The sequence below is a fragment of the Convolutriloba macropyga genome, unplaced genomic scaffold, assembly GCF_964194025.1.
Source record: "Convolutriloba macropyga unplaced genomic scaffold, txConMacr16.3 SCAFFOLD_3050, whole genome shotgun sequence".
NCBI classification, from domain to species: domain Eukaryota; kingdom Metazoa; phylum Xenacoelomorpha; order Acoela; family Convolutidae; genus Convolutriloba; species Convolutriloba macropyga.
In genome coordinates, this window is record NW_027452563.1 from 6,997 (window position 1) to 22,500 (window position 15,504).

Sequence of the window (15,504 nt, forward strand, 5' to 3'; positions counted from 1 at the left end):
TGCATTATAGTGTCTCCAACCTGTCAATTTCTCGGCTAAATAAAAGAAAGCTCATTGCCCACCAGGACGTGAAAAATATCTAAATATGTCAATTCAGAGCAGACCAAAATTTAGGGAATCTCATTTTGATTTTGACCAAAATTTTCAGAATCTCGTAAAGATTCTGAATATTTTACTTGATGAAAGACTTTCCATTCTTAGAAAATCTTACGAGCACCTCGTTGAGAAAAAGTTGAGAACTTGCCTTCAAAAAGTATATTGTTTCTGAAACTTCCATCTTCGTTTGATAATGTACCGTTTTAAATATTACAACAGAAAAGACCGACAGAGATTGATATCAATATTTCTCGTTTTTAAAAAAATGGAATAACATTTTCAGCTCAAGACAATTCCGGCCTCAAAACTTAATGACTTTCCTTTCTGAGCTTACGGAATAGTGAACAATGTGAGCCAAAACTATTACAGGAATAAGTTTTAAATTGTAGAAAAAAAATAAAATTTAAGTTACATCAAGTTCAGAAAAGGTCAGAGCCGTCAGATCATAATAACAATAATATTACACATCAGAATCGCTTTATGAATAAATCATTAAACGCATCATCGCATCACGATACAGCAACATATATTAATATCACCACTATTAGGTTAAATTCCAAAACATGGACGAGTTAATAATAAAGAATTGCGAAAGAGAAATATTGAAACATCCGTAAGTCATTACAAATCCATCATGAAGTCATCATCACAAAATACTTTAAAAGCTATCTTCATTAATTTCAGCATTATTGTCACTAAACGGACAAAAATTGGGAACTTTTCATGTTCATTGCCAGAATCTTAGAGAGTTCTTTTCATTACTATGTCTGGATAAACTAAAGCTTTCCTGCATCAATATCTTTGAGCTGGGATAGCAGTTACATACCATCAATTAGTTAAGACTGGAAAACTACTGATCGTCATAATTAATCACAAGTACGGTTGCCCCCCCCCCCCCTATATAGCATAATTAATCAATTAATTAGCAAAATAACGCTATTTAACAGTCACATCGATACATTTTGTCATAAACAGTTTTAAAGTTATCTTCATTTCTTGCAGCTGGGTTTGCAGTCCCATAAAAAAGTTCCCAAAACTTAGTTTTTGGCTTGGTTAAAAATCATGAAATTCTGACAAAACTAAACATTTTAAGAGTATTCAATGAGTTTCTCAGAAGTATGATCAAATTGCATTTAAACATAATCAAAACACAATAAGAGATATAAATCGAAAGTTGAGGGCTGCGTTTAAATCATAAATTAATCAATTATTAATTAGAAACGTCACTCAAAACAGTAGGCGCCACAATCTGCAGACTATTTTGACCACCGACGGCTGGACAACTTGACGATGATGTTGCGCCTGCACTGCTAAAAAGGGAATCACCACTACTCGATGAGATCAAACTGTTGCAATTCTCCAAATTTGAGGCGTGATTTTCGTTTAAGAACTTGGAGGATGTTTCAGTTCCTCCTCCTCCTACTCCTTCTCTGTGAGTGATTGAAATTGCGTCTGATAAATAGTTGGGGTGAGTTACATGGTGAGAAGACACACTTTGGCTGTTCATGGCATTAGACTGCGATCTCGTAAAGGGACATTCTTTGGTATTAATTGGCTGTTGAGGCAAAGACTGAATTTCATTGGTTAATCTGTACATAAAATCAGTGATATTCTCGTCTAACAGATGTCGCCCTCTTCCTAATTTGTACATGGTGCAAAAATGATCATAACGTTCGGATTTCTTCCAAAAATAGTAAAAATAAACAATATCTCCAACTTTTTTGTTAGGCAGGAAAAATTTTTGAATATTAGTGAAGTTTTTACCGTACTCGGATAGACCGTTTTCAAACGCTGTAATATCTTCGGAGCTGAATTGCGGATCTTTCGAGGATGGCTGAGCTAGTTTTGGAAGAGGAATTTTGAGATTGCCGTTGTCTTTGAACACATCATGCAGCCAGTGAACGTTATCTGGCACTGACTTGACGCTTTTCGGTATCCGAAGTGTCGTGCGCAGATGCGATTCAACATCGTCACCACTTTGAAGTACGGTAGGCGACCATAAACATTCGGCCAAGTCTTCGCGGTAACTTGGCAACGTTTCGGTATCCATAGGTTCCGTCACACAGGCAGGTTTGACTTCGATTTGAAACTCTTCACCGACTCTGGGTTCCTTGGGTTGCATGATCAAAGGTACAAATGGTATAAAATCACTATCATCAGAGGATCCGGAATCGCTATCATTTGAGGAGCAATTACTCGGATCATTATCATTCTTTCCATCACTTAGTTGCACATCACTCCCAGGGTTCGGCATAATACCATTGGTGTCTTCGATACGTCGCTTTTTAGGACTACTCGGACCCGCAAATTCACCATTCTCGCTATGGTCAGCCAAACTTACAGGTGTTTGCTCCGATTCCCTATTTGTCTCAGAATTTCGAGACGTCGATGCAGGTTTTTCCAATCCATACTTCTGTAACAACAATTCAATCGGCAGTTCACTTTCAGCTTGTAAGTCTTCGAGTTCGTTTGCGATGTCAACTTCAGTGGTCAACTCCTCCTCCTCTTTCAAAGTGGCCTCGTCGTCTGATTCAAACTGAGTTGGTGACTCGAAATCGCTGGCTTCCGAGCTGCGCTCTTCCAGTATAGAATCAACTGGGTCCGGAATATGGTGCACTTTGTTACTAGTTGGTGAAATCGACGGCTTGGTGTTGTTCTCAGAGTCTGTTTCTAACTTATTCACATCCGACATCGCAGCTTCAAAGCCTCATTACATTCTAAAACGATCAATTTATGACAATAATTATTTTGTAAGAACCCAAAGCGGGTATATTTCATGTATATGCTAAATTTAGGGTATCATTCGGTGTTATTGTCAATCATTTCTCTATTTAATAATTGCTCCGAGTCAATTTATTACCAAAAATTTGGTGAATTCAAAAGCTTTATTCCATTAACTTGAAACATAACTTTTGGAAATTTAGACCTTCAACCAAAACCAATGAAAGTTATTTTAAGTTGCGCTAAGAAACCTTTGCATCATATCATATCATCATTGTCCCATTTTCATTCTCAATCTCTTCACACTATTCTGGTCCAGCATTGGCAATGCTCAATTCCACATTGAATACATTAAACACTGTCATCTCGAAAGCTTCAGTAAGAGTCACAGTCATTTATCTGCTGTCGTGGAACTTTATTTCGTTTCTTGAAAGGGTTCATAGAGATTCCCACACTGGAAGGAGTCGCTACGGAAGCAGCGCGGGAGACCATTCCCATGTTTCCAGGCGTTGACCAACGTGACTCGCTGTTTGTTCCAGACCAAGTCCTTTTGCCTCCACTGACCAACTGGCTTTTTGTGTCCTAAATCAATCATCTAAATGCCACCAGAACTTTTCAACGGCCGCAAAACGAAGTGGAGCGCAGCCCTTATTTTCAACATGATTTCAAAATTTTCAGCTAGAGGGACCAAATTTTTCGTGGTCATGGCATGGGGTAGATGATACAAAACAACAGCCATGAGAGTTCCACTTTTCCCGCCTTTTGCAATTTCCCGCAGATTAGCTAGATGAAAAGAGGGAGCAAGCTAACTACACTCGCAACTATATCGATATCTGCGGCGCCCCAAAAAAGATCACACTTTAAAACTTTCAATTTTTGAAAAACTTGAAAAAATTTTAACACAATTATAGAGCCAGGATTTTTAAGTTTCCGAGTAAAAGTTTTTGAAAAGTGTATGAGCAAAAGTCAAATTTATCATTTTGTTTTCACACTAAATATTAAGCATTTCTCCTTTCTCAATACGCGGAAACATTTCAAAAATGTGTCCAACAACAAACATGTTTCACGCCTATACACGGCATATCGTCACAGTTTCATGCCTAATCTGGTTCCACTGCAGCATGCCTCAGTAATCAAAATCTCAAATGCCCAGCCACAAAACCTGTATATTTTAACGTGCCAAAAATTAACAGAAGTACTAAGATCGGAAGCTGAAATAAGTAGTCTAAAGTATCTAATAACAGATTTAAAAAAATGAGGCAATTAAGTCAAAAAGAAAAATCCAAGTTAAAAAGCACAAACGTGATTAGAGGATGCAGCCCTAAACTATTACCGAAAGAATAAGAAAATTGTCAAACTTTATCTTGAAATTTAACCCATTTTATCTCCGAAGTACACAATTTGAATAAAAACGAATTCAAACGGTATCAGTATAGTTTTAGAGACAATACCATTAGCAATAAACAACAATTAGTTTCATTAATGTATTAACTTGGCCATTGTTTTCATCCCTAGAACCCTAAGCATCAATCCGACTATCTATCTTCTTTATTAAAGTTTCTTAGTAATGCTACTAGCACCACTTGACAAGGATCATCGGACCTTTTGATGATCTATCAATTAAGTGGCGTTTATGTGCAGCCTGGTTTATACAGCAATGCTATCTTACTTGGAAACAGATTTTTATTATTACAATGAGTTGATTATTACAAAAATTGAGTTACAAGGAACACTTCCAGGTAAAAAAACAGAAGACCCCAGAACTGTCAAAAAATATTTATCCTTCAAAGACAAAAAAGCTCATCCGAAAAATCGCAGAGTCAACTCTTTCTTACAATTTGCAGAAAGGCAGCCAAAAATTTTAAAAATACAAAGTTATGACAAAAATGCAGCAAAAACGTTTTTGCGCGAAAGAATGCTCGAGAACCCCTTTTGCGCGAGAAAGAAAGTTATTTTCAGTGAAAACCAGTGTGTGCATCTCTAGCGAAACGCTTTAGGTTATGCATACATTTAGAGAAACGATTATTGACTTTTTCGATACCTTTTTTTTCACTACCAAGTTTCAGTGCACAAACAAAAGGACAAAATCTTGGACAAATTGATTTGGCAGAAATTGCAAACCTACTGGTAAGATGAAAACTGAAAATCATTAAAATTATTGGGTTCAATTCCAAGCGTAATCAGTCTCTAAATCTTAGAATACCGCTTCTCTACATGCAGCATTGCGTTTTACTTTCTTCTCAATTTCCATCTAATCTGTAAACGAGATGTATAAATAGAGAAAAGATTATTGATTTTTTCGATAGGTTTTTTGTCACTACAAAGTTTTAGTGCACAAACAAAAGATCGTAAACGCTGTGTGCCAGGCATAGGGATGAGAGATGGTCGAATTGCCAGCATGTAGCTAAGATCTGAAACCAGTTGAAAATTTAATTCTGGTTTAAAAGCAGAGATCTTTAAAGCAGTTCTTTTACAAAAATATAAACTTCGGAAAAAGGGGTATGATCCATCCAATGGATGGAACAGAGGGTCCCAACAATGAAGTTTTACAGCAGCGTATATAATTTACCACAAAACGGATTGCATTACAATCTTATATCAACATGCTAGGCTCTAGAAGCCGCGTCAAAGCGTTTAAATAATATTGGGTTCAAAGCCACTTATTGGGTTCAAAGCCTTCCCTATCTTACAAGAACACTACAGGTAGTATCCACCTGTTACAATTTTGGAATCAACGCAGCCCCTGAGACAGAAAATTGTGCAGCGTAGGTGTGTGAAATTAATAGTCGTGTGAATGTAGGTTATTGGCTCCGAGTACGTGTCATCTTTTCTTTCTGAGATTTCTGTTTCTAGTTGCCTCATGTTGCATACGGCCCTAGGGGTGCTAGTAGAAATGACAGACGTACAAAAATATAGAAACTCTACTGCTGGCCAGTCAAAATCGATAAAATCGAAATATTGTTTTCTGATTGGCTGATTGCTCAAAAAATTCTCCATGTTTTAAAATAGGATATGCACGTTAACTTGCTCAGAAATTGCGATAAGCCAAAAAATTATTTTTTTTTGGAGGAAACTCGTCTCATGTTTGATGGTGATAGATTCATATTAAGCCCCATGGGCCACTTAGGCATAGCCATGGCCCGCGAGGCATGACCAGATGCGGCAAAAATTATAATCTAGCATTAGTCTATGTCCAATTTGGGCTAATTAAACACTTAAAAGAGTGTTTTAAATTTCTCAACCAATCACATTCGTTGAAATTTCTACATTTTCGTAAGTCTATTTGTTAGGACGTCACCGGCCCAAGATCAGGCATGCAGGATAGCAAGAGAGGAACTATTTTTTCCAAAATGAGGTGTTGATAAGTCAAATGTTTAATTGCCTCATGAGATTCGTAGCCCTTCATTTGCTTTTTGGGGTCAAGCCTTGGCCAAAGAATAAAACATGGTAACGTCGAAGAAAGTTCTGCCGAATCTTAACTCCCAAAAGCCATTTGCATTGGTGTCAAGACGAGAATTTTCATCAGTACTAGAAGATTTGAATGCGTTCGCCTTCTGGCAACTGTGATGCCGCAACTTCCACGTCATAGCATACGTCAGGAATTAATTTCGAGATGCACTTTATATTCTCCTTATGCTGTATGTGGGCATTACACCCATCTGAAGCGTTTTGTCGATTTTTTCTGCGCAAGTGCAATCGATAGGTTTTTTTTGCTTTCAGATTGTACCGAATGCAAAAACCTTCACGGATTCGGATTTTGTCAGTGTGAAACCTTCGCATCTCAGTGGCACTGCAGTGAGCCATTTCGAGGCTCCTTTCTCTGATGCCAATCCAATGACGTGATGCTTTTGTTCATGTAACTCTTCTTTGCTAGTTTCCATCCCCTTCGGTCGATAGTTTCGTGCGTCTTGGGTGATTCTATCCTGTATGAGGTGGACATTCGTGACCTCTGATTACCACGACACTCGACAGCACCGAATGATGCAGCGTACTCCGTGTCGTATTGCTTTGGCTACCTGATGTTGAGTCCTCTCTGCTGTGTCCATAGCGAATACAACTAAGAAAACGCTCTAAGCGTTAGGAGTTGTCCGAGAAAGAGGCAAGTTTTGCTGTACGCCTCTTGCGAAACCAGAGTAGGCGTTTCTGGAAATGTTTCCAAGTTTTTGAAGCAAATTTAAGAAATTTTTGGGATGACGCTACGAACGATTCTTTACTGCCAAGGACTCGTGCCAAAATACGGCAACCGCCTGCAATATCGACATCAGCTCCTCCAAAAAATTCACGCACTCTGAATGTCGCACGGTCCTTTACAATCAATTGGCCTTTTGGTGCATTCACTAGGCATCTAAGTTGCTTACCATGGCTGGATAGATTTGTGAAAAACTCAGCAGATTCTCAAACCTACAGCCAATTGGATCAAAATTGACGCACCTGTCGAGATTAATTTTGAGATGGGGTTTATATTCTCCTTATGCTTCATGTGGGCATTACACTCCTCTGAAGCTTGGAGAGCATGGGTTAGTTCGAATTTTTCTGCACAAGTGCAATCGATAGGTTTATTTTTTGTAATACTTATACGAATTTTGAAAGCATCCACTAGAAATTTCAAAAGCTAAAGTTTGCATCATGCTTCATTAGAGAACTGATTTTAAAGAAAAGAATGTTTCATTTGATGTTTTCAAAAATCTTCAGAAGCATACAAATTTCTGTTACCATAGTGTAATTGACTAACATGACCTAAACCACACTGTGAATGCTTTTTGGAAAGTCTTCGGAAAGTATTGAGAAACTGATTCATCATCTTGGACAAATTGATTTGGCAGAAATTGCAAACCTACTGGTCAGATGAAAACTGAAAATCATTAAAATTATTGGGTTCAATTCCAAAAGTACTCAGTCTCTAAATCTTAGAATACCGCTTCTCTACATGCAGCATTGCGTTTTACTTTCTTCACAGTTTCCATCTAATCTGTAAACGATATGTATAAATAGAAAAACAATTATTGACTTTTTCGATACCTTTTTTCTCACTACAAAGTTTCAGTGCACAAACAAAAGATCGTAAACGACGTGTGCCAGGCATAGGGATGAGATATGGTCGAATTGCTAGCATGTAGCTAAGATCTGAATCCAGTTGAAAATTTAGTTCTGGTTTAAAAGCAGAGATCTTTAAAGTAGTTCTTTTACAAAAATATAAACTTCGGAAAAAGGGGTATGATCCATCCAATGGACGGAACAGAAGGTCCCCACAATGAAGTTTTACAGCAGCGTATATAATTTACCACAAAACGGATTGCATTACAATCTTATATCAACATGCTAGGCTCTAGAAGCCGCGTCAAAGCGTTTAAATAATATTGGGTTCAAAGCCACTTATTGGTTTCAAAGCCTTCCCTATCTTACAAGAACACTACAGGTAGTATCCACCTGTTACAATTTTGGAATCAACGCAGCCCCTGAGACAGAAAATTGTGCAGCGTAGGTGTGCGAAATTAATAGTCGTGGGAATGTACGTTATTGGCTACGAGTACGTGTCATCTTTTCTTTCTGAAATTTCTGTTTCTAGTTGCCTCATGTTGCATACGGCCCTAGGGGTGCTAGTAGAAATGACAGACGTACAAAAATATAGAAATTCTACTGCTGGCCAGTCAAAATCGATAAAATCGGAATATTGTTTCCTGATTGGCTGATTTCTCAAAAAATTCTCCATGTTTTAAAATAGGATATGCACGTTAACTTGCTCAGAAATTGCGATAAGCCAAAAATTTTTTTTTGGAGGAAACTCGTCTCATGTTTGATGGTGATAGATTCATATCAAGCCCCATGGGCCACTTAGGCATAGCCATGGCCCGCAAGGCATGACCAGATGCGGCAAAAAATATAATCTAGCATTAGTCTATGTCCAATTTGGGCTAATTAAACACTTAAAAGAAACTGTTTTAAATTTCTCAACCAATCACCTTCGTTGAAATTTTTACATTTTGGTACGTCTATTTATTAGGACGTCTCGGCCCAAGATCAGGCATGCAGGATAGCAAGAGAGGAACTATTTTTTTTTCCAAAATGAGGTGTTGATAAGTCAAATGTTTAATTGCCTCATGAGATTCGTAGCCCTTCATTTGCTTTTTGGGGTCGAAGCCTTGGCCAAGAATTAAACATGGTAACGTCGAAGAAAGTTCTGCTGAATCTTAACTCCCAAAAGCCATTTGCATTGGTGTCAAGACGAGAATTTTCATCAGTACTAGATTTGAATGCGTTCGCCTTCTGGCAACTGTGATGCCGCAACTTCCACATCATAGCATACGTCAGGAATTAATTTCGAGATGGACTTTATATTCTCCTTATGCTGTATGTGGGCATTACACCCATCTGAAGCGTTTTGTCGATTTTTTCTACGCAAGTGCAATCGATAGGTTTTTTTTGCTTTCAGATTGTACCGAATGCAAAAACCTTCACGGATTCGGATTTTGTCAGTGTGAAACCTTCGCATCTCAGTGGCACTGCAGTGAGCCATTTCGAGGCTCCTTTCTCTGATGCCAATCCAATGACGTGATGCTTTTGTTCATGTAACTCTTCTTTGCTAGTTTCCATCCCCTTCGGTCGATAGTTTCGTGCGTCTTGGGTGATTCTATCCCGTATGAGGTGGACATTCGTGACCTCTGATTACCAAGACACTCGACAGCACCGAATGATGCAGCGTACTCCGTGTCGTATTGCTTTGGCTACCTGATGTTGAGTCCTCTCTGCTGTGTCCATAGCGAATACAACTAAGAAAACGCTCTAAGCGTTAGGAGTTGTCCGAGAAAGAGGCAAGTTTTGCTGTACGCCTCTTGCGAAACCAGAGTAGGCGTTTCTGGAAATGTTTCCAAGTTTTTGAAGCAAATTTAAGAAATTTTTGGGATGACGCTACGAACGATTCTTCACTGCCAAGGACTCGTGCCAAAATACGGCAACCGCCTGCAATATCGACATCAGCTCCTCCAAAAAATTCACGCACTCTGAATGTTGCACGGTCCTTTACAATCAATTGGCCTTTTGGTGCATTCACTAGGCATCTAAGTTGGTTACCATGGCTGGATAGATTTGTGAAAAACTCAGCAGATTCTCAAACCTACAGCCAATTGGATCAAAATTGACGCACCTGTCGAGATTAATTTTGAGATGGGGTTTATATTCTCCTTATGCTTCATGTGGGCATTACACTCCTCTGAACCTTGGAGAGCATGGGTTAGTTCGAATTTTTCTGCACAAGTGCAATCGATAGGTTTATTTTTTGCAATACTTATACGAATTTTGAAAGCATCCACTAGAAATTTCAAAAGCTAAAGTTTGCATCATGCTTCATTAGAGAACTGATTTTAAAGAAAAGATTGTTTCATTTGATGTTTGACGTTTTCAAAAATCTTCAGAAGCATAGAGATTTCTGTTACCATAGTGTAATTGACTAACATGACCTAAACCACACTGTGAATGCTTTTTCGAAAGTCTTCGGAAAGTATTGAGAAACTGATTCATCATCTTGGACAAATTGCTTTGGCAGAAATTGCAAGCCTACTGGTAAGATGAAAACTGAAAATCATTAAAATTATTGGGTTCAATTCCAAGTGTAATCAGTCTCTAAATCTTAGAATACTGCTTCTTCGCACGCAGCATTGCGTTTTACTTTCTTTCCAGTTTCCATCTAATCTATACACGAGATGTATAAATACTAACCCTGTCGAGGTCTGTATGATGGGCAACAATTCTACGAGACGCATCCTTGTCAATGACAACACTTCGTTTTTCAGCCGCTTGTTCAATCTCTTTCAAACGATCCATGTGAACTTTTAAACGCGTCATTTCTTTGTTTACCGGATGTTCTTTTGTATCTTGGCCATTTAATTGCAGTTGAATCCAAAACATTCCACAGAGTGAGTAGCACAAGGACAAGTGATGCCTGGCTTGCTCCAGTTTTTTCAAGTCCGTTTCAATATTGACATCCGCGCTGACTACATCTTCGACAGCTGAATCTATATTCTTCAAAGCTTGCGAAATGTGCAGCAAATTTTGCCTCATCTCATTGGGAATTGCTGCCATTTGATATCTGCATTTTTTTCAACATTAAGGACAAAAGCACATAATAATGTCGATCAATAATATTCCAGACAGGCCGGGTGAACTACTCTCAAACGACATTTGAGAGGTTGGATGGATTACATTACACATTCGTTATGAAAAAAACTTAGCCAGACTAATGAATAGCCTTCACCTCGAATTTGCCCAGTTGCTGGACCGTCTATTTATAGTCAATATTTGACCCCCTGATAACATTTTTAAATTTTTTTCAACTTTAATTAAACGGGGGTGTGTGTGATCCACCCAATGGACGGAACAGTGAGCCCCCACTATTAAACATCACAGCATTGTATGTAAATTTACCAAACAGAAACACGGCATCGTCAAACAGAAACACGGCACTATAACTTTTAGAGCTGTGTCATTTAAGTTTATTTGTTATGAATCTAGTCTCCCCTCCCGTACTATGGCACTGCAAGAACTATTTTTTTGAAACTACATTTTCAATAAGAATTCAAATTTGGTAAACTTAGGATTCTGAATAAGGTCTTAATATAGGGCTCCTGTAGACTTACTGAACCTGCGTATGGAATCAACTTAATTTTGGCACCAAGGCACTTTCCGGTCAGTCCCGTTTACGATTACCGGAGCTTTAGGACTCTGGTGACACAACTATAATTTTGAGTAAACCAAATCGAAAACAGACATTTCAAATACAACCAGAGAGAGAGAGAGAGAGAGAGAGAGAGAGAGAGAGAGAGAGAGAGAGAGAGAAGAGAGAAAGACTTAATTCTCATTCCGAGAAACCATATTTATATTCTTATAACGATTACTTTAGTAATTTCTATTATGTTTCTGATTAATCTATGTTTCAGGTCTTCGGATGAATAGTGAATTCGTTGTGGCTCTACCCTTTATAACATATTTGTGTTCAACTTCAATTCAAATCTAATTCTCCAATCTCTTTTATCAACTAACTTTCATTTCAATCATCTCTTCAACAACTCCAACTTTTTGGTAAGAACTCATTCCTATTTTACAAATTATATCCAATAACATATAAGCATATGAATACAATTATTACAATCATTTTATCCAATCAGGATCAACTATCAAACCATACTTTCTAAAATATTCATGATCGAATTCTAATGTTGCTGTTTCGGTCATGACACTGCGCCTTGTTTTATTAAAACTTAACTACTAAGTTTAGTAATTTCAAAATTAATGTGACACTGCGCCTTGTTTTATTATAAGCAATAAGCAATCAGGATCAACTATCAAACCATACTTTCTATAATATTCATGATCGAATTCTAATGTTGCTGTTTCGGTCATGACACTGCGCCTTGTTTTATTAAAACTTAACTACTAAGTTTAGTAATTTCAAAATTAATGTGACACTGCGCCTTGTTTTATTATAAGCAATATTCAGGTTTAGCAGCTATTAAAAATTTTGTTGCAATGACGAAGTATTTTTTTTTAAACAAGTGTGTTGAATCTAATTTCTAGGTTTTACACATACAGACTTTTGCCCACAGTCATAAAATATTAAGCTTGGTGGTTATCTGAGCTGAGTTTAAGGTCTAATTTGGAGAGCAATCTGCTCACACAAAGATTGCATAGGATTTTGTTTCTCATATTGGGATGCTCGTGCTTTAGTATTAGCCATTACGGTTGCCTCTCTGAGATCTTTCTCATTTAGCACATAATTTGTTTCATAGAAGTCAGTCCTCTGAAGCTTTAGAAAGTTAAACTGTACATCGCTGATAACCACTACGGGTCTCGGTTGAATGATAGTTCCTCCGGCAAGAATTTTTAGCATATTGTACTGACGTCCGTATTTGTTTGTGAAATAACCAAATAGTAATTGTAGCACAAGAGAAATAAAAAATGATGTGACACCAATGGCGATTGTTATTTTACATGTTAAGCTATCTGTGAAGCGGTTTCTCAAGCCCGGTCTAATGGTTTTCATATTTCCAATTATAGGTTCAGTTAATTCGTCAAGACGATCAAAAGATTTTCGATGGTAGTCCGGTACATTCGCCAATTCAAGTTGTACTTTTTCAATAACCTGTTCTTTTGCTTGTGTCAAAGTTGAAATATGTGGCATCTCGTTCAAGGATGGTATTTTCGAGAATAAGTGTTGTAAAGGATCCGTAAGGTTGACATCGATTCTAACTGCAGAATCATTTCTACATGAAAACATGTCAGCTCTGAGTTCCATGAATCGTGTTTCTATTTTTGTTCCACATTGTAATTCTATTAGGCAAGTTTTACATCATGGCAGCCTTTGTCGCTTTAAGGGGTCATTATTCTTCATCTCAATTAAAAACATGTCAAATTTTTCTGAAGCTGAAGTAATTAACCATTTGCCATTACCCAAATTTTTAGCTTTCTCTTTAACAGGAAGTTTCACAGTGTTTATGTTACAATTTTGTAAAGCTGCAAATTGATTTCCGATAAGCAAAGCTCCAAGGCATGTATCTTCTGCTGTCTCAAGGGAAAAACCGTTTGTGCGAACTAAGAAACTGTTTGATCCAGTACATGAATCAATTTCTGGTTGAGATAGAAGAGCAATTCGTCTGGTTGACTCAGCAATTGCTATGTTATCTGCTTCAGTCTCATATTGGGAGGCATATCCGTCGGTATCATTCGTTGGCATAGGTATTGTGATGGCACTATACAGATTAAGAGCAGTTGACCCAGAGGCAAACGGAACTGCGAGACGAAAAAGCATACCATAATCTTCCACTACAACATTTGTCAACAGTTTTGTTTCATAATAAGTAAGGATTTGAGAAGGAGGTATTGCTAGCGTTAATCGATCATCCTCTTTTGTCTGCTGGATAGCTAAAGATTGAAGGATTTTGTCCAATATTTGCTTTGGAACCAAAGCCATGGGTATGAATTTGTTAACCAGAGTCATAATTGAATTGAGAATTGTTAATTTGTAAGAATAAGTAGCGATGCGTTAACTTTTTATTTCATTATTAAGTGCCAATAGAGAACTTGCCAGATTTGTTTGCAATTTCAATTTCTGATCCCGGGCGTAGAAATATTGTGTGCAGGCCATCAGTTTTCTCGAGTTTGAGTTTATGACATCTATCGCCTTATTCAGAGTTCTTGCCTGTTGTTTCTGCGTTTGAATAATCTGTTTTTGAGTTTGTTTAACATCTTTCAATTGAGATGCTACAATATAGAATTTGTCATTAAGTTTACTCTGAACTTCGATCCATAAGTTTTCGTTTTCTTTAAGTTTTCGTAGAGCAAAGTCAATGTCATCCCGATTTTTCGTTGATCCACCGCAAGCTCCAAATATACTTCCAATCGAACACGCAATTCCTGCTCCTGCTGTAACAGCAGTGAGAGCTCCAAACGCAATCAAATGGACTCCACGTCGGTTTCTCTCATGTGAATCATTTCTCATCAGTGTTTCCGAAATATCTGTTCTTAAGTCTTGTAGATCTTGACGAGCAAGTTGTAATTGTTTATCAACAAAGCCAGACAAGTAATCAAAATTCAACGAGCTTTCGTTAGTATTCATATATGTCAGGTTGCATCCGTATTTATAAGTATTCCAAGATTGCTCTAACATTGATGAAATATTAGACAATTGAATATCAAGACTATCGGGCAATGAAGGAAATAGAATGATGAATTCTACATTTATAAACTTTTCTGCAATTAACAGTTTCTGTTGGTAAACAAATTCAATTCCATTGTTGTTAATTTTGTCATTGAGGTAAGCAATTTGTATAGCAATTAAGAGAGAACGAATTCTGTAATAAGTTTTGGTGTGCATTTCGTTTCTTTAATCTTGACTAATTCTTTTTGTTGACATTTGCATGAATTTTCCAATTTGAAAATTGAAATAAGAGCAGGACTTAATTTTTTGCTTCAGTTGGCCAGACAAAAGCAATCTTAACTGCCTACAGAATATAAACAAGGTTGAAGTTAAAATTAGTAAGTTTGCCAGAATATAAAATAAAAGAATGCAGTCATCCCGATAAGGGAATTACTCCTGTAGGGCTGATAAAGCTCAGAGGAAGTAAAACTTCGCTTGTAATCTAAACAAGCCTAAAGAGGAAGCAATAACTTGAAGTAATTTGGGAATTTTTCCTCAAAATTGTTTATTTGATTTTAATTATATGCTCTAGGTATAACATTGTTTTCGCACTCTAGGTGTTAATTAGTTTTCATAGGCATGAATAAGATGAGTAAGGTGTAAGTTTTGCTCAAGGCGTAGTGATAAAATGTCGGTTGAAATTTGTACTAGATAACTTTGTTTTTATTTTCAGCTCATCATGTATAATGTATAACTTTTTAAAGAAATACAACTCAAGCAGGTAATGGTTTTTTAGATTGATAATGCATGTCATTTTTCTGTTCGCCTTATAATTTTGTTCAACTTTATGTTGTACTAAAATTGAGTATGACGTAGAAACGGAGGTTCTGTGTTGTCAAAGCAATATGTCCTTCATTGAAAACGGTGTTGTGGTGTTTTCAATTGACAAATTGGTGTACCCTTGTGAGGCGTCTGTTGCTGTTGGTGACGGCGACTCTACTGTGCTTGGCTGGGTGATCGGGCTAATTGTCTGCTTCTTAGCTGGGCTCTGTGTATTTCCA

The 15,504-nt window shown here is 37.3% G+C and overlaps 2 protein-coding genes across 2 annotated transcripts; both read right to left on the reverse strand.

Moving 5' to 3' along the window:
- Positions 1-459: 459 nt before the first annotated feature.
- LOC142357626 (mesoderm induction early response protein 1-like) lies at positions 460-2,847 on the reverse strand. Its single transcript, XM_075409174.1, has one exon. The coding sequence runs from the start codon at positions 2,786-2,788 to the stop codon at positions 1,307-1,309; it is 1,482 nt and encodes a 493-aa protein (XP_075265289.1). The 5' UTR covers positions 2,789-2,847; the 3' UTR covers positions 460-1,306.
- Positions 2,848-2,962: 115 nt separating this feature from the next.
- LOC142357627 (nuclear nucleic acid-binding protein C1D-like) lies at positions 2,963-10,921 on the reverse strand. Its single transcript, XM_075409175.1, has 2 exons — positions 10,531-10,921; positions 2,963-3,399 (listed from the first exon to the last, which is right to left on the reverse strand). The coding sequence occupies exons 1-2, from the start codon at positions 10,891-10,893 to the stop codon at positions 3,193-3,195; spliced, it is 570 nt and encodes a 189-aa protein (XP_075265290.1). The 5' UTR covers positions 10,894-10,921; the 3' UTR covers positions 2,963-3,192.
- Positions 10,922-15,504: the final 4,583 nt, after the last annotated feature.